This window comes from Protopterus annectens, chromosome 2.part2 (assembly GCF_019279795.1).
Source record: "Protopterus annectens isolate FY-2018-M chromosome 2.part2, PAN1.0, whole genome shotgun sequence".
In the NCBI taxonomy this organism is placed as follows: domain Eukaryota; kingdom Metazoa; phylum Chordata; order Ceratodontiformes; family Protopteridae; genus Protopterus; species Protopterus annectens.
The window spans coordinates 396,809,620-396,832,968 of NC_056730.1; the positions used below are offsets into that span (position 1 = coordinate 396,809,620).

The 23,349-nt window shown below is 37.9% G+C and overlaps 1 protein-coding gene across 1 annotated transcript in view; it reads right to left on the reverse strand.

The window, feature by feature from the left end:
* The window catches only part of LOC122795645 (leucyl and cystinyl aminopeptidase), a 1,650,338-nt gene that overhangs the window by 710,955 nt on the left and 916,034 nt on the right, over positions 1-23,349 (reverse strand). The window contains exon 10 of the mRNA XM_044063917.1: positions 16,313-16,473. Coding sequence (XP_043919852.1) covers positions 16,313-16,473 — 161 coding nt within the window. The remainder of the gene's footprint in view (positions 1-16,312; positions 16,474-23,349) is intronic.

The following is a 23,349-nucleotide window of genomic DNA, read 5'->3' on the forward strand; positions in this document are numbered from 1 at the left end:
TAAATACCAAACAGCAGGTAGAAGACTGCCATACACAGAAGAGCGTTTCAACCCATGAACTTGCAGAGGTACCTGAAGAATTAACATGAGACAATGAATACTGAATGACTGGAAGAAATTCGAAATGATGGACTTAAGACACATGTATAGCCCATATATATATATATATATATATATATATATATATATATATATATATATATATATAATATATCGGTCTACTTCAGAATGTCGACCATTCAAAATGCCGACTTTCACATGGCCAACACCATATGATCAACATTCCGAAAGACCGACATCCTGAAATAGCACCATTTACTTACCTGTAAACACACACAAGTCCTCCTGCACCCCCACACCCCCTGCTACTTAAATATTCTCACTCTGAGATCACACTACAGTGCAGGAAAGAGGAATTTCCCAGTCCTGTACTGTAGCGGGATCTCCACTATCATTTGTCGGTCTTTCAAATGTTCGCTCATATGGCGTCGGCCATATGAGTTTCGAACATTTGAAAGTTCGAACAAATGAAGGGCTCCCATATATATATATATATATATATATATATATATATATATATATATATGTATGTATGTATGTATGTATGTATATATATATATATATATATATATATATATATATATATATATACATACAAATACATATACACATAAGTATGTATATATGTATTGAGCATGATTCACTTCCAGGCAGATCTTGCAAATAAAAAAAGGCTATAACTAAAAGCATTCTATTTTTGGAACGCATACATCTTTATTAATTCTGATGACCACTTTCATTCCAACAGTAATCAAAGGGACTGCTTAACGGAATAAAACAGCTAATAGGTCAAGTACTAAGCTAGCTGTACTTGTGGGCCATTTTAAGCCTAGCCAGTTTCCCTTTTAATGTTTGAAATAACCTATCCCATTTGGTGATAGTCTAGCCTTACACATCCCATGACTGATAATTATATAAAACATCTAATGAGAATAACTGTGATAATTTGTAGGGACCCATGCATCAGATATAACATTTAGGAACTGCCTCTGTCCATTATTAGTACAGGGGTTAGTCCTGGCGTACTTTTTTCTGTTTCCCAGCCATAGATCTAAGTTGCACTTGAATATGGCCATTAAACATTGTTTTATGTAGATAGGGAGTCTGTTCCAAGAGCAAAAGTATTCTTTGCAAGATATACCTGTCTTGCCAAACCATTCTGTTGATGTTGCAGAAGAAGTTTAGATTCCTATACTAAGTATTTCTGATGTCATATGACTTGCTGATGTGCAGTAAATCCATCAATAATGGGTTAGAATTAATTACTATTCAGTAATTCATTGCAAATAATACAAATAACTAAGAACACTATTAGAGTAAATCTTCAGAGAACCAAACAAAAGAAAAAACTGCACCAAACTGACACCAAGTGTTTAATGAATTAAAAGAATTAAAAATAAAAAAATATGGTAAACGCTTTCACGACTGTACTCGTCGCTTCATCAGACACATGAATGAAACTAAAATAAGCATTTACAGTCCAATAGTCAGCTGATATTTAAAAATCACATGTCTGCTTAGACCCATCACAAACCCTACTGTAGGACAATTAAAACATATATAAAAAATAACAGAGGAATATATATATAAAAAATGCACATATATATATAAAAAACAAAATAAAATTATGTGAATTTAAAAACTCACTATTAAAACATTAGTGAATGCCTAGCACATAGTTAAATAAAACCAGGAATCTAGTATCAATATAAAAATCTATATAGGCATATGCATATAAAACATTATATACATATACATATATGTATATATACACATAGAAAGTATATATATATATATATATATATATATATATATATATATATATATATATATAAAACACAAATATAAATGCAAATATATTGTGTAAACACATACAGTTAACATTCAAGCGATGAGATTTCAGAAAGGGTTTAAAAGAAGTAATGTCACTGAGACCAGGGTATCTCTCTCAGCATTAAGTGAGAGAATCCATTTCTGCTCAATACTTTCTGTCAAATTTTCTATATCACCCCCTCGTATATTTAGATGAACTTGGATGGCAAAAAACCTAAAAGTGTGTTTAGAATCACTCTGCTTAATGTGATTAGCTAAAGCATTGGTTTCCTTTCCATTATTTATGTCTTGGACATGTTTCTGTTGGTCTTCCCCACATAGTACACATAGCATTTCTGACAAAAAGAAAAATAAACAACATTTTCAGTTCTGCAATCAACATAATTATAACTTGTAATTGTGAATTTACGTGTAGGGTGTGTAAAAGTCCTATTACTATATAAGTATTGGCATGGAGAGCATCGCCTACACGGAAAAGTACCCTTGCGTGCTGACTGAGTGGGTCTACACATATATATATATATATATATATATATATATATATATATATATATATATATATATATATCTGTTCTATTGCATAGATGTTGTTTTAAGGACTTATTATTTCTAAATGAGAATGACAGAGTATTCCCAATTTTTTCTAAAAGCCCTGGTACTTCCTGTAAAATATGCCAATTTCTCTTAATAATTTTAGTGTATTCATTTACATCACTTGAATACTGAAACACAACTCTGAACCCACTGTTACAAGGAGCAGGATTATCACCATGGTCATTCTGTGTATTGCGTGTTAAATAAGGTTTACATCTATTTCCTCTGTTTCCAAGCTTCATCTATGGTAGAGTCAATCGCTTGTTCAGAATAGCCTCTCCAAAAATTCACACTTCATATTGGCTAAAGCTACTCCTGCTTCATCATCCCTATTGTATAGCCGTGAAACCCTGTAGACCTGTCCTTTAAGTACGTTCCTGGGGATGTGCCTAGGATGCATGCTAGTTTTATGTAGTAAAACATTCCTTCGGGTAGGTTTCCTATAGAAGCTACTACTTAGTTCATTCAAATCAGATTTCTTGATTTTTACATCCAAGAAATCAATCTCAGTATTTGAATGCTGGTAAGTGAACTTCAAAAACTGGGTCTTGGTATGTAAGTAATTCACAAAATTAGTGAGTTCATTCGCATTTCCCTTCCACAACATAAAAACATCATCCACAAAACGGGCGTACCATAAAATGTTGTTTAAAAATGTATTAGTCTCAGAAAGTAGTGACTATTGTTACCAGCTCACTAGAGCTAGGTTGGCGTAGCTATTTACGCAGGCAGTGTGACTTTTAAATATCGGCTGACTATTAGTTAGACTATAAGTGCTGTTTTTAGTTTTATTCATGTATCTGATGAACGACGAGTACAGTCATGAAAATGCTTACCATATTTTTTATTTTTAATTCTTTTAATTCATTAAACACTTGGTGTGTCAGTTTGGTGCAGTTTTTTCTTTTGTTTCGTTTTCTACTGTTACCTGCACCTGCCTTGCTTTAAGCCGTTTGGTTTTTGAGCATTACTAAATCTTCAGAGAAGACAGAATGCAAATAACTAAATTAATTTTGGCAACAAATTTCATACATTGCTAAAAATGATGGTTATATGGAGTATAAAAGCATGGGATTTTAGACTAAATAAAGGAAATGGCTGAGAAAGACTGCTTAGTTGTGAATGCAGGGTATGACTGGACAGGTGATGCAGTCTATCCAATAACATTTATACTTGGATCCTTTGAAGAGATGTACTTCATAGGTAGGTACTAGGCTATCGGCCCAAGGGCCTACGCAAGCCTAGCCAACAAGGTTCCCTGGCTTACGCCACCCAAGCAAGTTATTTTCCTGTGTTACTGACGAGCAGACACACAGAAGTGATCCCCGGGGTGTATTTCCTATTTCCCATCCACTCATCAAGATTTTTCTTGAAGAGTGCTAATGAAGAACTTTGCTTGACATAGATGGGTAGCCTGCTCCAGAGTATGGGAAGTCTCTGGGATAGGAATCTAAAAGGATTAGTCTCAGAAACTTCACTTGGAACTGTGATCTAACAGTGAAGTTGAAGGATATGCCTTTAAGGAAAAGTAACAGAGATTCATGAAGTTTGGTGCAAGAATTGGAAAATTATGGTTGGTACAGAGGAGTTTATTTTTCTATGGAAACACAAACGTAACAGACTGGCTCAAACATATACTGGAGCTATGAATCAAAAAAACACGCCGGCTAAAGCCTCTGTATCTTTTGCCACTTCAGAAGAAACTGATGGCACTACGGAAGGAGATCAAAATTCAAGTGACTTCAACAATCTGTTTCAGAATGAGGCAGGAAATCGCTACAAGGGGAAGAAAAGGAATAGAAAGGGCAGAAACAGCTGTCACAACAAATATTATAATAAGAGGACTAAATGGAACTAATAACAATGACACTTTTATTCAAAAGTCGGTGCTTAATTTGTCAGGTATGTATGTGCCAGAAATGGCAATTTCTGTTTTAAACTTAGGGTTAAAATTTATACCTACGGCTTTGCCTAGGTTACATGTAATAAAAAGTGAGTTATTTCAATTGAGTAGGAAGTTGCACTTAATTGATTATTTTAATAGACAAAGTGGAAATCAAATGCAAGATGTGAATCAATTAGAAAATGTTAACCGTTTTAATGAAAGCTTTAATGAATCTTTTTATTCATGTATTTCAGATAAATTGATTTGTATAATGATGAAATTAATGCCTATAGTAATTTGAATACTGAAGCTATAGGGGTTAAATCAAAATTTATTCTACTTTTTGTGAATGTTAATATACAGAGTTTTATTATGACATTAAATTTTGTTGTTAAAAAATTATGTAAAGATTTTGAAAGTGAAAAACAAAATGTATCTTACAACCTGACAAAGAATGAAAGGATGGCTTTTAAAAGATTGTGTGCAGATAGACGTTTAGTAGTAAAAAGATCTGATAAAGGGAATCAAGTAGTAATATTAAATCATATGCAATATGCTGAAATGTGTCTTGCTCATTTGAAGGATGAAAAAGTGTATGTAAAATGTAATGTGAAGCAATACGAAAAAGCTATAACAGAATATAAAGCTTTGATCCAGAAAGGCTTACGCTTAGGATATTTTGTTAAGAATGATTTTAAAAAGTTTAGTACAGAAAACACATGTATTGCAGGGTTCTACTGCTTACCAAAGACACATAAAGGATTAGTAAACTTAAGTGGTAAACCAATAGTGTCAGCTGAAAAATATATTTTTTAAAGAATACATGTATTTTGTTGCATGAGTATTTAAAAATATATGTGTTTGCTTTACCTTCATTTATCAATGATAGCCAGGATTTTTTATGTAAAATCAGAAAAGAAGTTTGGAATGATAATATGTACTGGCTTTGCCTAGATGTTAACAGCCTGTATACTAATATAAGGCGTAACAATGGTATTGAGGCATTAGGATATTTTTTGGGTGATTCTCTACTGACCCACTTTATAATAGAATTAACAGAAGTTTGTTTAAAAAATATTTTTTTTTCTGTTTAATAGTGAAATTCACCATCAGTTGCAAGGTACTGTAATGAGGGCAGCATTTGCCCCCATGTATGCAAATACTGTGATGGCAAAGTTTGAAATAGAAATATATACATACATATATATATATATATATATATATATATATATATATATATATACATATATATACATACATATATATATATATATATACACACACACACACACATTCGTTCTATACCCGCGGTGGTGGTGCTGCGGTAGCATTGTAGCCTCACAGTAAGATGCTGTCCAGTTCGATTCTCAGCTAGAGCGTCTTTGCGTGGAGACATGCGTGAATGGGCGTACCTTCGTTGAAGGTTGTGCGTCAGGGCTGGTAACTCGGCACGTAAAAATCAACTACCAATCATTAGCGGAAAGGAGTTCCGCTGTGGTGACCATTAACCGGGAAAAAGCCGAAAGACACAACAACAACATACACTTGTTCTATAAAAAACAAGTAGTTCATTATTTTAGGTTTATAGACCTGATATTTTTGTGCGATGGAAATAATGGTGAAGTTCAACCCTTTATAGATGATTTACATAATAATGTTTTGGCTTTAAATTTGAAGGCATAGAAATGGGTAAGAAAGTTACATTCCTAGACACAGATATTAACGGCCTTGAAACAGTGCATAGGAAATTTGGCCAGAATAATGCCTTTTTATATGGCATTAGTTACCATCCAAACCACTTGATAGCTGCATTGCCATACAATGAGTTTTTAAGACTAAATAAATTATGTAGCTCTGATGATGTTTTTGAATGTGAGTTATTAAAAACAGAAAATGTGTTTATAGTGAAGGGGTATAACAAACAAATAGTGGAAGAATCCAAGAATAAAGTAAAATAATGTAGATATGGAATAATAAATAGGCATAATAGTGCCTTGAGGAAAGGTGAAGCAAATGGAAATAATAAAATAAGGAGAAGAGGCAGAAATAAGGAAGACAAGATCACAGGGGGTGATAGAGAAGTGCATTTTGTAACAACTTTTAATGTTTTGACAGAAGCTATGGTTAGGGAAGTTAAATACTGGAAAATGATAATTAATGATAACGATTTGAAATACTTCATAAAGAATCGGGTAAAAATTTCTTACAAACTAAGTACAAACTTGGCTGATATGGTGGTACATAATTGTTTTATACCACCTGAAATCATTATATATCCTAATGTAAAGGACAATAAAATAGGAACCATGGCTTGTAAAAAATGTTCAGTGTGTAAACATGTAGTGACAGCTTTTTCAAAAATAAATGGTGCCAGATTCACCCCTAGAGATCTTTACACATGTATTACAGAATAAATAATTTATACTCTTAGGTGTAGCTGCAACATTTACTATATAGGGGAAACAGGGAGAGCCTTTAAAACACGCTTGCAAGAACACATAAGGGATATTAAAAATCGTAAAACAGAAAGCCCTTTAGGACAACATTTTCTAAGGCAAAAAACACAGCATCCATGGGACCGGATGGTGTCCCCGGCTGTGTGCTTCATGAACTCAATGAGGAATTAAACCCACAGTTAGGACAGCTGTTTAATCTTAGCCTCACCTCAGGATCAAGGAGTGGCGACTGTGGTCCCACTTCATAAGGGCGGTGCCTCCACAGACCCTGGAAATTACCGCCCCATTAGCTTGACAAGCCTTATCTGCAAAGCCATGGAGAGGATCATAATGGAACTCATAAATAAAGACATAGGGAACTTGCAGACTTTGGATCAAACCCAGTTTGGCTTTGTCAAAGGCAGATCCTGCCTCTTAAACTTGGTTGACTTTTTCGAGACAGTCACCAAGGCCATTGATGAGGAAAGGCAGTCCATACAGCCTACCTCGACCTGGCAAAGGCCTTCGACACAATACCCCACTCAGGTATCATCGAAAAACTCATCAGCTTGAATGTAAACCCATACATCACAAGATGGGTTGCAAACTGGCTAGCGACAGAACCCACAGGGTCAGAGTTGCTGGAGCCATGTCAGACTCAAAGCCTGTCACAAGTGGTGTCCCACAGGGCTCAGTCCTGGGTCCACTCTTGTTCGGCATCTACTTTTCTGAAGTACAAGCAAACACAGGAGGGTTATGGCTGACAAAGTTTGCAGATGACTGCAAACTGGGCCATAGTCGAAAACACATCTGACACAGATATCCTCCAGAAGGGCCTCACAGAAACGGATAACTGGTGCCAGAGCCATGGCCTGAAGTTAAACGCCAAAAATGCATAGTCATACCCTTCGAAAAACAAGGTTACCCCTAACTACCATATAGGTGACAATCCACTGAGCACAGAAAAAGTCATCAGGGATCTGGGGACCCAAGTTGACAGTAGTCTTTCGCTTGACACTCATGTTGCTAAAGTAGTTAGGAAAACCTTCTATATCGCCCACCTGATCATGAAGGGATTCACATCTAGATCAAGGGAGGTCATCGTCCCCTGTACTCATCACTCATTAGACCTATGATTGAGTACAATGCCCGCTCGAATGTATCTGACCAGACACCTGATGCAGCTTGAAAGGCCCCAAAAGTTCCTCACCAAAAGGATAAAGGGTCTCAAAAATATGTCTTATGCTGCCCGACTGAAAGAACTCCAGCTTTATTCAGTCTCATACCGCTTGCTCAGAGGTGACCTGTGCCTGACATATAAGGCCATGTCAAACCCAGATTTGATGAATATGCTTCACCTCAAAAAATCTAGATCCCTCAGAACCACAAGGGCGGGAGACTTAAACCTTGACACGGTTATAAACAGAACGTGCTGGAGGGACAGATTCATCACCCAGAGACTCCCTATGATGTGGAACAAAATCCCGGTACATGTGAGGCAGAGCACCTCGCTGGCCTTGTTCAAGAGGAATCTTGACCAATGGATGGGAGATCGCAGATATACCCCAGGGATTACTTCAGTGTCACTGCTTGACAGAGGCACAGAAAAATGATAGGCATAGTTTTTATTCAAACTAAAGGGGTGGCAAAAGCCACATAACTATGGGCTAGGCTTATAAATGCCCTTGGGCAGATAGCCTAGTATGAACCTATGAACCTATGAACCTATGAACTGCACACAATGCTAAATCAGATAGCCGACAAGGATGCATTCTGGAAAAAATGAAAGTTTCACTGGGTGAAGCTTCATGTATTAAAGAAAAGTTATTGAAAAAAGAAACTCTTTTTATTTTAAAGTACAACACTTTGGAACCTCATGGGTTAAATACGGAAGTTAATTGGAAATATGTAATTTAGTATATTAATTGATTGTTTGTGTGATCGGTTGTTTAATTAATTATCTTGATTTTATGTGCGTATAAATATTAATGAAAATGAGACTGGATTTACACTCGTTGAAGGCTTGGTGCCGAAGGGCTAAGTTGGAATGAAATTGCTGTGATTGCTGTTCTGAGTCTTGTGTCCATGACTTTCATACTGCGGCATTTGAGTTTATTTTTAACCTCTTTATTAAATCATCACATTTTAAACTGCAACATCAGGTCACATATGTTAACAGAAAGAATAAAGCAAAACAACTTTCACTTATTACTGTTGTGCAGTAAAACATCTTTTTAACAATTTTCGGCCATTCTAACATTCCATATCATGCTCAATTCCTGCCTTCCCTTAAACCTCACTCCTCATCCTGAACATCTATTCTGCAAGTGTTGCTCCTGCAAATTCCATTTATTTCTATGAAATTTGCCCCTTTTCTAAAGGTTTCACTTCCATTTCTACAATATTTCAAACATCTCTTATTTTTGATATAGAGTTTGATTTCCGTTTCTTCTAATTGCTTTTTCGGCAGCCAAGAGCATTAAACCTGAGAAGGCCTTAATGCCAGTATGCACTTTATTGCCTTTATCCCAACTCAAAATTACTACTTTCTTGGTTACTACTGTTTGTTACCCCAACATTTTTGTCAAAGTATACAGAAGGACTTTTTTTTAAAGATGTGCCAACTCATTAACTCCAGCCCCAGAAAAACAAAACATATTCCAAATTACCACTCTTTTCCCCACTGCATTTCCAGCATTTGCTATCTACCTGAGGAAAATTTCCGTAAGTCTACTTACTGAATAAAAATACCTACGCAAACATTTCCATGCAAAAATGCTAAACTTTCAGGACTTTATTGGGATCCGTACAGTTTCTTTTCATTGCTCATTTGTGAATTACCTTTCTTTTCTGTTTCCTAATCTTTTCTATCCACCTGTGATTGATTCTTATAGTTATCATGCAATATTTTGTATGCCCTACTAATTATACCTTTTAGCAACATCTTCTATTCTACACTCTATTAAAAAAATACAGTTGTGTACACTTACCATAAATGTAGATGTTCGAGTGCATTCACTGTTGCAGTCATCACATTTGGGATATCACTGCCAGGGTAGCCCTCAGGCGGCCCGAATACCACAGGTTTAGTATTTCTGTGTTCGGTTGCCGTCGCTCCAGGACTGACGTCAGGTCATCAGTGTTATAAATTAAGACAAGAACCACGTAGATGCCAGTGAATTAAAACCAAAACCAATAAAGTACACTGGGAGCTCACCAATAAGAGGAACGAGTCGTACAAAATGTTTATTCAACCACGAACATAAACTAATAGACACTTGCAGCAAATGCAACAACTAAGACAGATATTAACGCTTTCACTGAACAAATAGCGTTTTCGTAACAACATCAGATACATTTCACAGTGTAGTGGACCTTTATATATATATATATATATATATATATATATATATATATATATATATATATCATTGAATTAAAAAATGCGTACTGACATTGGTCCGTCTGGTAATTGATTAATTGCACAACAAAATCTTAAAGAGCAGGTCTTTAAAACTTGAATTTGTTTAAAACCAGCCTGTTGATGTCTGTTAACAATGTCATGTGCAATAAAAATAACTAATGTACAATAACAATACAAAAAATATATATCCTAATTGAAATAAATAAAATTTTAAAAAAATCAAGAATTGGGTATACTATGAATAAAAGGATGAAGTGTACTATGAAAAATAAGTAAAAAATAAAAATATATGTTGTAAAATAAGACACACTTTTAATAAAAATAGTAATATATGGTGAGTAATACTGTAATTTATAATTTAGCTTGCCTTACTTTCAAAACTGGCTTGATAGAAACCATATCATTGAGCCCTGGGGGTCTTGATGCATCTAACAATATTTGCCAGAAGAGCTCATGGTATTCCAACCGCGTCTCCCACATGCCACCTCTAATGTCCTTGGCAACCACTTCTAAAACAAAAAATGTAAAACTTGCATCATTGCAAACCATTTTATGATGATAAAGTGCATTTTTATTGTTTTCCCTACTAATTTCATAAAGGTGTTCATAAATTTGTGTTTTCAATTTCCTTTCTGTCTTGCCTATGTAAAAAGAATGACACAATTTACACAAGGCAAGATAGACAAGTCCATTGGAGTGGCAATTGGCCCGCAAATCCACTGAAGCGGGCATAAGGGGCTGCAAAAGCACCTCACTCAGGACCAGAGAACTGACAACTAGCTTAACAGAAGCATTGTTGGCAGTTTTGGACCTGTGCAGTCTGTCTCACTGTCGGATGGCTTACTGAAGCCATATCGGAATTAGAGGAAGGAGAGCGAAAATATCTAGCTAAAATAAGGGCCCAATGAAGTACAGTTCTGGCGTAGAACACAGCACAAAAGAGCAGTGGGGGACATCGTGGTCTGGGCCTAAGCAAGTGATGCAGTAGGAAGGAAAATCTCGGTGTGGTATTTGCTTTCCACAGGCGAGACAATTGTTTTCTGACATTGGTTAGAGCAAGAAAAAAGGATCCCCAAATGGGTACTTCACTTTAGAAGACTTCAACTTCAATTTCAGAAACGAAAAACTCAGATAGTGGCCGACAGGCACTCGTGCGAACTGCTTCTGCTTCGGGCTCCTCAGCAAGAAAGACTGATGTAATGGCGTCGGCTGCCTTAATTTATAACAATGACAACCTGACATCAGTCTTGGAGCGATGGCAACTGATGCAGAAATACTAAGCCTCTGGTATTTGGGCCGACTGAGGGCTACCCTGGCAGGGATAACCCAAATGTGATGACTGCAACAGTGAAACACGAAGAACATCTATACAACAGAGGGTCTTTCACATAACACTCCTCTATACTTTTCACTTTGTGAGTAGCATGATATCAGTCCCTGACAGGGAAATTAATATCTAATCTTGCTCATACCTACTATTGTGTTTAGTATAATTTTTTAGTATAATTTTGAGTATAATTTTTTATAGTTTACAATTTTATTATTATAATTTTTCTTTTGACCAATGCTGCTTCTATTGTGATTTTACATGTCATTTTATATATTGTTAACTTTGTCACTGTTCATGCTTGGAGCTTTTCTCCCGGGCCTCTACTAAAAATGGACATATATCCAGTTAGACTAGCCCGGTCAACAAATGTAAAATAAATAAATAAATAAATAATCTGTAGTCCAAACTCCTACTCAACTTCATACCGCTAGGTTACTGGTATTTTCCCTTCATTAATTTCCTCCAATTTATTCCATTCTCCTCTTTCCTATTTTCTATACACTACTTGAAAACACACCCGTTGGTAAAAACTCTTTTCTCTAATCCTGTACTGGGGCTTTCTTCTTGAAATACTGTCTGCTACTTTGCAAATATAACCCTCTGAATGGTTTATCTCTCGAACTCCACTCTCCATTTCCTCACCATTCTTTTCCATATAACCTTCTGCTAGAGTTAAATAAATGAGTCTTAACTATGTAATTTTAAAGAACCCACTCAAATCAGGCAGCCCCAAGCCCCCCACTTACTACAGGAAAATCAACTTATTCAACCTAACTCTTGCCCTTTTCATTCCCAAGTAATTAATATAGAGCTGAAGGAATTTATCAACCACACCTTCTCCTCTTATTGATAAAAATATGCCTGAACTGTAGATAAAACTAAAGGGACTAAAAACATTTCACTGTTTGTATCTTACTATGCGCCTATCCATTATCAAGAGCTTCCAGTTTCTCAATTTTTGTACTATCTTCTGTTTAGTCTTTTTTTTTTAATATCCTAAGATGCCACACCAGAATCATGTTTAATCCATGCATCTAAACACTTCATCTTATGTCCTTGAAGTATGAGCAATGTGGAATCAATTCATGCAAGGTTATGCAAGTTTACTGATATAACATTCATTTTATATACCCAAAATGTCTCAGAGTTCCCCAACACTGAAATATCCTGTGTTTAAGTAGAACTAATATTGTCTGCAAATAAAACTAACTTTTCTTGACTGATATACCAGTTTTATCCTTGAATCTGCAAATTCATTATTTTCTTTGCTAACAGCTCTAAATACAAATCAGGTGAAAGGGGAAAGGTATCATCCTTGCCACGTTCCACTGTTGAAACACAGCTGTCAGAGAGGAACCCTCCCATCTTTACTCTTGCCTCTGACCACTCCTACAGCACGGAAGAAAATGGTACCACTGCCCTACTCATAAAATCCTAGCTGACTCTATAGACTGCTTTCATTATATCAAGACCCACCATCAATAGCGACAGTAGTGTTTTCTTGCATTCTGCTCCCCTGTGGAACATCCCTGTTCTACTAATGCTGTTAAATGTTTGCCTCCCCCCAACACACAAAGCCACTGTGATCCATGTCTATGAATTTTCATAACGTCTTTACTATTCTCACTGCTAGTAGAAACATAAATACATTATAATCATGGTTTAATACTGAAATGGGTCTACAGGAATCCAGATCTGAATAGTCTTTACCTCTTTCTGGGTAATACAGCCACCACACCATTCTTCCCCTATACTGGTACTTGTCCCCTTTTAAAATACTGTTAAACAAAGCTTTCCAGATCTTTATCACCAGCCTAACTTCCAAACATCTACTGGGATACCATCTGTTCCTGGCGACTTCTCTGTTGTGTGACTACATTTTGATGGTTGTATTTCATCTCTTCCTATCACAGTTATTAATTTCTGAATCTCATCTTTCTCTAACCTTGGCATAGCTAAGTTTTCCATAAATATTTCTATTTGTGACTTTTCTTAGTTTCTCCAATCCTCTGCTTTATACAGATGTTCATAAAATTCCCAACATATGTCTAATACTTCTGTACAATGTCTAGTTATTTTTCTTGTCACAAGCGCCTTAAAATTAATGTCGTTCGGCTTTTCCCAGTTAGTGGTCACCACAGCGGAACTCTGGTCCACTAATGATTGGCAGTGGATTTTTACAGTGACGAAGTGCCAGTCCGACACCCAACCTTCAAAGAAGGCAAACCCATTCATGCACGCACCTACCTGCATGTCTTTAAATGTCACTCGACCACGAGGAGGACATGCAGACTCCACACTGAAGGCGCTCCAGCCGAGACTTGAACCGGAGAACCTCTTGCTGTGAGACGACAATGCTAACCGCTGCACCACCACAGCCTCTAACATTAGCTAAAACATTTTCTACTTTTTGTAGCATATTTTGTTGTGCTAAAAGTTTTTTGTAGTCTAAGAGTTCTCATCAAAAACAGTCACTTAACAGCAACCTTTCCACCTTGTGCATACTGTATAAATCCTCCTATTAGTTTCTCTTTAGAACTCTGCAGTCTCTCCTTTTCTTGTACTGTGAAATTCTCATTCTGCAGTATTTTAACCTTTGTCGAGCCGGTTATTACTTCTTTCCCCTCTCTGTCACTGCTGCCGTGGTCTCTGTTTGCATTTTATCCCACTAAATTACTTATGTCTTCATGAATGATAATCACCACCCATTCCTTAAATGCCTCTCTTTTTAATGGGTAAGTATGAAAGCAACAAGGTCTCATTTTTACATCATTACCCCACATCTTTAGCTTAGTTTTTATTAGTAGCATGATCTGATATAATTACTGGATAAGTCTTGTATCTTTCAGTTAAATACATATGCTGTTTCGAAATATACTTTATTTTCGGTCAAGTGTAGTTATTGTCTTCTGGGAAATAATACGTAAATTCTAAGTTCCAGTTACTGAATTCAAACCTTCTAAAACAAATATTCTCATATATAGTTCTTCAAAAATCTATGCCATTTTGTTATATTTTCTTTTTTAGCCTTCCAGATACATCCTTATTCAGGTTCCAGTTCACAACCACATAATATTCCTTACTGAAAGCTTAATATTTGTTCCAAAATCTTCTATGATATATATATATATATATATATATATATATATATATATATATATATAGCAAATTTAGGTGGGATTTACTATCTGAAATACTACAGAATAATCATATCTCCCCTCATTTAATAAAACTAAGTTTTTGTTCTGTTTTTCATTATTGAAAATAAGCACAGTTGTGATACAGAAAATGTTTACCTATGTTTGTTCAATGGCAGTTTTTTTTAATGATTACAAGACGGTTTTGGTTTTTCATTGCAAATGATTACTATATATATATATATATATATGATACTGTGCTTGTGTTGTTCTGTTTGACTGGGTGTATGTGACTTACATAAAATTGGTGTTTATATTTATATATTTTACATTCTACATGCACATTTGCTGTTAATGAAAATGTGAAAGGCAATTTTTTTGGCTTGGATGTTTTAATAACTTATTTGATTGGGGAGTTGTAAGGTATGCAGGACTGGCATTTGTTTTACAGTCTACATTTTAATTTGATGTCTGGTGGATAGATACACACTTACATAGACTGGTGGAGATTACATAATACATTTGATTGGTGGAATTTACTGATTTCATGATTGGTAAACCAGAATGTTCCAACAGCGGCAATTTATTGGGGAGTATAAAGTTTTATGACTGGTATTCTCAGGGCATTCAAAGATTTAATTGGATGTATGGTTTTACAAACTTGATTGGCTAAGTCTTCTAAGTCCATTACTTGATTGGTGGAATGGATTCCATTTACTACACAGGAGAGCATTGGTTGTGCATATACATTTTTATGTTTTCTGAATTTCTGCAGCAGTGAAGTAATTACTCAAATGCCTTTGGCTAATTTGAATAGACTCGCCTAAATTTACTTTCCAGAAGTATGCAAAAGGGTGCACATAAACAGCTTGAACTGTAGAACTCTGGAGAAGACTAAAAGTAAGAATGCTACCTTGGATGCACAAAGGATAAGTAACAAATGCACTCTCAAATAATCTCAGCAATTAACCTGCTGAACGAACATTTAGAAAAACAAAAGTCCGTAACTCAACTAAAAAAAGGGTAGACTAGCAACATTGTTGTGATGCTTAAGGTAGTAACCTCTCATTTCACAGGCTGATAATAAAAAAAAAAAAAAAAAAGAGTGACTGTGCTTACTGCTGGGCCAAAATTTTACTGCAATGTGCAATCTGTGCTTGAAGCTGACAAGTTTGTGTCCTGGGAATGGACCTGCAGCAAGAAACTGTAATTAGAAAGACTTTAGTTTTTAAGAAATTGCAACAAAACCGACAAGGAAATATTATTACAAAATATTCCTCATTCCTGGGAGTGAACCTGCAAGAAGCCTCTATTACAAAAACTATTTTTTAAGAAAATACTACAAAATGAATTACAGAAATAATTATCAGAAAACACTCCTGAACACAACATCATATAAAAAGTTTGTTTTACGTCTTGTTACAGCTTTTGTAGTTAAACTTAATATGTTTATTTTGCTGTTCTGTCATTCGTGGGATCAAAATATCACTTGTGAATTAGACTGGTGCTTTATGCCATTTTTCTTACTTTGCTTCTAGACATATAAATTAAAAACAACTTAGATGCTTTCAGAAACAACCTTCAAAATAAGCTTTACTCATCTGCACTGATTACCTTGTATCCAAAGTCAAGTTTTTCAAATCCATGTTCACTATGAAAGGTTCCTGGTGTAATTCAATCTGAGCTCCATTCCTTCTGACAGTCACCAGAGGAAACCCTTTTTTTGTGCTCCATGTTTCCATCAACTGTGGCACATTTTGAGTGCTCTTGGAAAACTATAAATAAATATAAAAAAGGTATTCAGCCTATGCCAACCAAAGAATGACATCACTCTCTCTTACAATTAAAATGTTATAGCATGAAAATATAGCTGCGTGAGAATGGTCATCATAAAAACAAATATTCGATTTTTAGTCTTACTCTCTCTCTTTAGAAATTCATAAAATATGGGTACTAAGCACAGAAACACTAAATGAAACTAGCAGCAGACATTTCTGTGCCATGGATAAAGGCCTTTTCTTTCTAAATCTATCTGCTGACTGGATGCTAGTCACACGATGAGGAAGTATAATGATTCAGCTTTGAGAAAACTTGTTTAGTTTAAGTCCTATGCCAAACTGTGTGTGTGTGTGTGTGTGTGTGTGTGTGTGTGTGTGTGTGTGTGTGTGTGTGTGTGTGTGTGTGTGTGTGTGTGTGTGTGTCAGAATATACATGTCACAAACATAACGACTCCAATCGCAGTCAAACAGCAGTATGCACACTATACAAATCTTTACTATTGTTCTACCCACTATAAACATATACAGATAATATCTCTCTTAGGATAATGGCATAACACCCCAAGTTTCATTGTACCAGACTCCAGGAAACTACTATATTACTACAATATCATATTTCTTGGAACAGGAATTACTCAAATACTAGCTTTCTTCATGTATAAGGTGAAATCTAATGATTTTAAATAACTTTTTTGAAATAAAATAGTACCCTTTATATGTTACTGCATAACATGGCAAATAAGGGTGAAGAGTACTTTAAATTAGTGCTACAATGGATTTTTTCAGCTGCACAAAACTGCAATGAAGTAACATTACAATGAATGTTAACCAGAATGAACTTTTGAAATTTTAAATGTTCACAAATTGACTTGAAATTACTCTTAGAAGAGAATACAGTATGTAGTTTCATTCAGATGGGATGGGGGAACAAAAATGCAGGCAATATATATGTCCTTGTTGCCAAACACTATAACAGTGATCTCCACTGGTGCTCGTCAGTGGGGTGTCAATCAAATATCAATGGTATGTAGAGCAGGTGCAGTTCTGCGGGGGGGGGGGGGAGTGCTGGCTGTAATAGAAAGCACAAGGCATGGCCACTGTAACATCACACTTTAAGACTTGTAGAGATTACTCAGATGATAATTTCTTTTATTCGTTATCCTAATCTAACATCAGTAGTAAACACAGAAAGTGGGTATCTTTGATGAGTGAGGGCAGGATGCATGAAAGTAACTACCTCAAATCTGCTTGCAGGGCAAAGCCAGAGTATGTATGTATGTCCTTATGTAACTAGTTGAAATATACTGCCTTGGCCATTATAACTTCCACTTGATCATTCAGACAACAAAAATGTACACAACCAAAATATGGCTCTTTTTTTTTGTGAGAGCAGAGTCAGAAGTCTCAGATGCTGATAAGAGGGTCTAATAATGGTGTCATTCAATTAAATTAAAACACGCATGTGTGCAGGGGGGCTTCAATTTATGTGTCTGAAAGCAACAAGGTGAAGGGCATTACTGTGCAAATGAGTGACTGACTCCTGCTGCTGTCTGATCACATTTAATTGCTGATCTGGCATAGCAAAGACGGTGTCAGTATACAGTATGAGGGTACTGAGGGCTGAATTGTACGTGTCTGATAGCAGTGATTTGAAGTTAATTACTATGGTGGTGTTTCTTTTTTTCTTTACTTAATTACAAATCAGGGTTCTGTGGTGTGTACAGATCATCTCTGACTACTTTTACTGGGAACTGATATTGTCTCTGGATGTCTCTGCATGAAGATGAAAATGACTGACCCCTGCTGTCATCTGATCACTGTTAATCATTTTTTCAGGCTGGACAGGCAGGGTGTGTGTGTGTGTGTGTGTGTGTGTGTGTGTGTGTGTGTGTGTGCGCGCGCGTGTGAGTATACGAGCATGAGCGAGCATGGTGGGGTCAGGTGTTGGATGTGTATGAATAAAGTATTACATCAACTTTTCTTTGTGGACATTCTGTGCGACTTCTTCACTTACAGTAAAAACACCTCACTGCAATGGGCATATTCAGCTGTGACAGGGTGTGTGCACAAAATTATTGTTTGTTCTACTAATATACTGAAAATACTCAAGTTCTGACTTTATAAGAAAGTAACTTTCAGAATTACACTGCATCCCTACTGCAAACGTCTTTAGATTAACGTCACAACATGCACATTTACATTTTAATTTTCTTACACATGAAAATGTGCACCACATAAAATAAAAAATTAATTGACTTTTTATAACATAAGAACTAACCACTGTTTGTTTGGCCCAGAAAAAAATGTTTTTATATATCTTAAATGTTCTAAAAATGGCAACTATGCGGAGAAGTGATAGCATTTTATAGATGAAGTACCCAAAGCTGGATCTCAAATGTCTTTCTGAATCACAGTCAAATTCTGCATTACACCTACTTTCCATGGAGAACAGTTAATAGAGAACACCTGTAGGCAACCGCATTGGCAAGCATACACAGCCTACGCAGATGCATACTTTTTCTGAGATGCAGGAGAGCCATCCTGACCATTATGAGTGACTACATGTGTAACTGCACATCTGAAGTCACATACGATCCAGCAGAGGAGTACTCAGTGCTAAGTGAGGAGTTAATGTGCAGTGACTGTGAAAGGCTTTTGATTTCTTTATAAAGTGATAGGCTGGGGGTGGCAGAAAACAAACTCAAATGTGCCCTGATATCTGCCTCTGGGGTACAAGCCATGTGGATAGGCTGAGAGTTTGAAGATTTGGATGCAATGCTGACCCTCTTTCTTGGGTTAGCAGCTTTTCTGTAAGAGGCAGGCTTCATGGGTAGCTCCTTGGTCAGGCTGAGGAATAAGGGGTACCAATGCTGCCTGGGCCAGTTTGGGGCAATGAGGATAGCTTTTGGCCCTTCCTCCATGATCTTTAGAAGTAACCTGGGAATCAGTGGCAAGGGAGGGAATGCATACACAAACAGGCTGCCCCAGTGAAATGACAGAGCGTCCACCTTCCAAGCTCATGTGTGGCACTCCCTGGTGCAAAACCTTGTCACCTGTCTGTTTTCTACTGTTGCAAAGAGGTCTACCTCCAGCATCCCTCAGAGGTGTATGATGATGACGAAGGTCTCCTTATGTAGCTGCCACTCGTGGGAGTCCAGGACACTTCTGCTGAGCTGATCTGCCAGGGTGTTGTGTTCCCCTGGAATGTACTGGGCTATCAGATGCAGTCCCATCATTGAGGCTGTCTGCTAGATTAGCATAGCTAGGCGACAAAGGGGGTAGAGGTGTGTGTGCTCCCTTGTTTGTTGATGTACCACATGACCGTGGAATTGTCTGTTTTGATCAAGAGTACTCCTGGTCTGAGGTGGACTTTGAAAGCTATTACTTCCCTGTGCACCGCCAGCATTTCCTTTAGGTTGATATGGAGGGCTAGATCTCCCTGATCTCAAATGCTTTGAGTGCACATACCTCCTAAGTGAACCCCCCAAGCTGTGTCTGAGGCATCGGTGGCGATGGTCTGGCCTTGGGGAAGGGTGATTAAGGGTAGGCCCTGTTCAGGGTACATACTTCTACCCACTATAAAAGTTTCTTCCTCGGGAATCAGAGGCAGCTGGAGGTCCAGTGACTCAGTGTTGGCACCATAGGATTCTGAGGTACCATTGTAGTTTTCACATGTGGAGCCGGGCCAAAGGTACCAACAGGATGCAAGATGCCATGTACCAGAGTGCTTGGAGGAAAGAACAGTTGTGTAAAATCTTACCATAACCATAGATGTCCTTCTTTTCCATGGTGTGGGATTTTCTGCCTCAGGTAACCCGTACGTTGGCTCCTATACAAAAGCTACAGCTTGGCTGTTGCAGTTGGGTGGGACGTCACATGTAGCACCATAAACTAGGTACCTAAAATGTGACATATCCACTCACAGACCTCAGAAATTGAAAACCCAGCAAGACAGGAGTAAGTGGAGTAGCCAGTGATGTCAGTCATAGGATCAAGGAGCCATTTTGTGGTTAAATTGGTCACTGGGAAGGTAATAACTCACTGGAGACCCAAGACAGATCAGTAACAAGTGAGAGAAAATGGATAAGGGGGGTTAGGTAGTTAGGAAGGAATACTGCAACATGGAAGAGAAGCACATCTATGATTGTGGCAAGACTTTACACAACTATTCTATGTCCTTCTATTCCTATGGTGTGCGAGAGTACCACAGCTTAGTTGGAAGGAAGGGAGGAGGTAGAATAAGCGGATTCCCCAAAGCCCTGCAGAATTGCTCTGGCAAATCCTGCCCGTGCTTCGGAGACACCGTCTAACTTGATGTGTTTGGTGAAAGTGTGAATGGTAGACCATGTTGCTGCTTCTAGTATAGATGCAATGCCCCAGACCTTTCATGAAGGTTTTGGAGGCTGCCACTACCCAGGTAGAGTGAGCTTTAACTCCCTGGGGGAGTTTTGCCATGGTGTGAATAACATAGGCAAATAGTTTTTCTAATCCAACGTGTGATGGTTTGTTTGGAGACTGCCTTGCCCAGGGCCCTGGGGTGGAAGGAAACAAAGAACTGATTGGATTTTCTTATGGATTTTGTTTTATCTAAGTAAAACCTTAGCTCTCTGTGTACATCCAGGGAGTGGAGTATTCTCGCACTTTCAATGGTGGGAGAGGGGTAGAAGGTAGGTAGATGAACAGATTGGTTTTACCACTTTTGGCATAAAGGAAGGGTTAGTTCTTAGTGTTACCCTGTCCTTGTGGAAAGTAGTGTATGGAGGGCAGGCCATTAGGACCTGTAATTCAGAGAACCTTCTGGCTGAGGTTATGGCCACTAGCAGGACTGTCTTCCAAGTGGACATTTGCAGAGTAGCCATACTAGCAGGCTCAAATGGAGACTGTGTTAGTTTTCCCAGGATGAAGTTCAGGTCCCAGGGTGGTGGGATGGGTTTTCTTCGTGGTCAGATGTGCAAGACCCCTTTTATGAATAGCTTTATGTCAAACCTGGCCAGTAGGGGAGGGTCTAGTGGCAGGCGGGCTGAGATTGCTGAAAGGTGGACTTTCACTGAAAAGTACGAACCCCCCCCCCCTTTACTAGTTGATGCACACAGGCAAGAACTAGGGGGGATGTGCAATGCATGGATCCCTGCCCTTGCCCAGACACCATTTTGAAAATCTCTCCCATTTAGTTAAGTAAGATTTTCTTGTAGTAGGTTTCCTGGCCTCCCTCAGGACTGAAAGCCCATCCTCTGAGTAGTGGTGTCTGAAGGGAATCAGATTTTTATCACCCACAGTGTCAGTGACAACATCTGCAATTGTGGGTGGATGAGTGTTCCCTTTTGTTGTGTCAGAAGGTCCACCTTGCTGCCTTGGCCAAATAGGGAGTCACCAACAATATTTTTGGTTTGTCTCTCCTGATTTTCAGGAGGACTTTCTGAATTAATGGGAAGAGAGGAAAGGCATACAGAAACCTTCCCTTCCATGAATGCTGAATGCTTCTAATCTTCAAGCTTGTACAGAGTAGGTCTTGCAGCAGGAGGTCTGCAGTTGTCGGTTCTGGGGGTAGGCAGATAAATCTACTTGAGGTGTGCCCCACCGGTGGACAATATCTAGAAAGACATTCCTGTCCAACATCCATTCGTGATTTGGGCAGGATGTCTTGTTGAGTAGGTCTGCTTGTTTGTTGTCCTGCGAGGGGATGTATGTTACCTGCAGGGACAAGTTGTGTTGTGAGGCTAGTTCCCAGATTAGTAAAGTTAGCCTGCAAAGGTGGTACGCTTTTGTCCCTAACTGCTTGTTGAGATACCACATTACTCTGGTGTTGTGTGTTATCACTTGGAGGACACCTGGTTGTAGGAGAGGAAAGAAGGCTTTCAGTGCCAGGAGGACTGCTGTCAATTCCCTCAACTTGATGTGTTTTTTCTTTAAGGAAGCGTGCCACTTTGCTTGAACCCTGTAGCTTGCCATTGTCGCTCCCCATCCTAGGTCTGAAGCATCTGTATGCATGAACTGGTATGGGGTGGGTAACTGCAGCGGAAGGCCCGGCTTCAGCAGAATTTGCTGAATCCACCATTTTAGCTCTGACTGTAGGGAGGGCAAGAGAGTTATTTCTTACTCTAGAGGATGTTACATTTTTTAGATACCACTATAGCTTTCGCATGTGCATTCTGGCTAGTGGTAGCATGAGAATGGTGGCTGCCATTAAGCCCAGGGTTCGTAGGAATTGCCTTGCAGTTATTTGCTGGGTCTGCAGAAGGGCTTTGAAGTGGGAGGACACGGAGCTGGCATTGTCCGGGGGAAGAAAGGCTTTTTAAGTCCGTCTTGATCCTGCAACTCAGGGAAGTTTTGTCTTGTTCTGGGGTCAAGGAAGATTTGGGAAGCTGAGGGTGGAGTAGGCAAAACGTGAACTCTAGATGGATCAACAGGGTTTCCTTGCAATCTGCTAGGATCAGGATGTCATCCAGGTAGGGGTAAATCTGAATCCCTTGTGTTCTGCAATAGGCTATGGTAGGTGCCAGTCATTTTGTGAACACTCTGGTAGCAGTGGACAAACCAAAGGGCAATGCAGTAAATTGGAAGTGAGACAAGGGTCCAGAAAAAGAATTTCCTGTGGGAAGATTGAATGGGTATGTGCAGATAGACTTCTTTCAGATAGAGTGTGGCCATGAAAGCCTGGGCTGGTATAAGAGGGAGTAAATTCTGTAGGGACAACATTTTGAAGGTGGGAATAGGTTTAAGAAGTAAAGGTCTAGAATTGGTTGCCATGGTCCATCTTTTTTGGGGATCAGAAACAGTCTTTAATAGAAGCCTTTTACTTTCTGCCTTGGAGGGGAAGGTTCTTAAGTAAGACCAAAAAAGCAAGAAGACTGCTTAAATGTACAAAATGAAAGC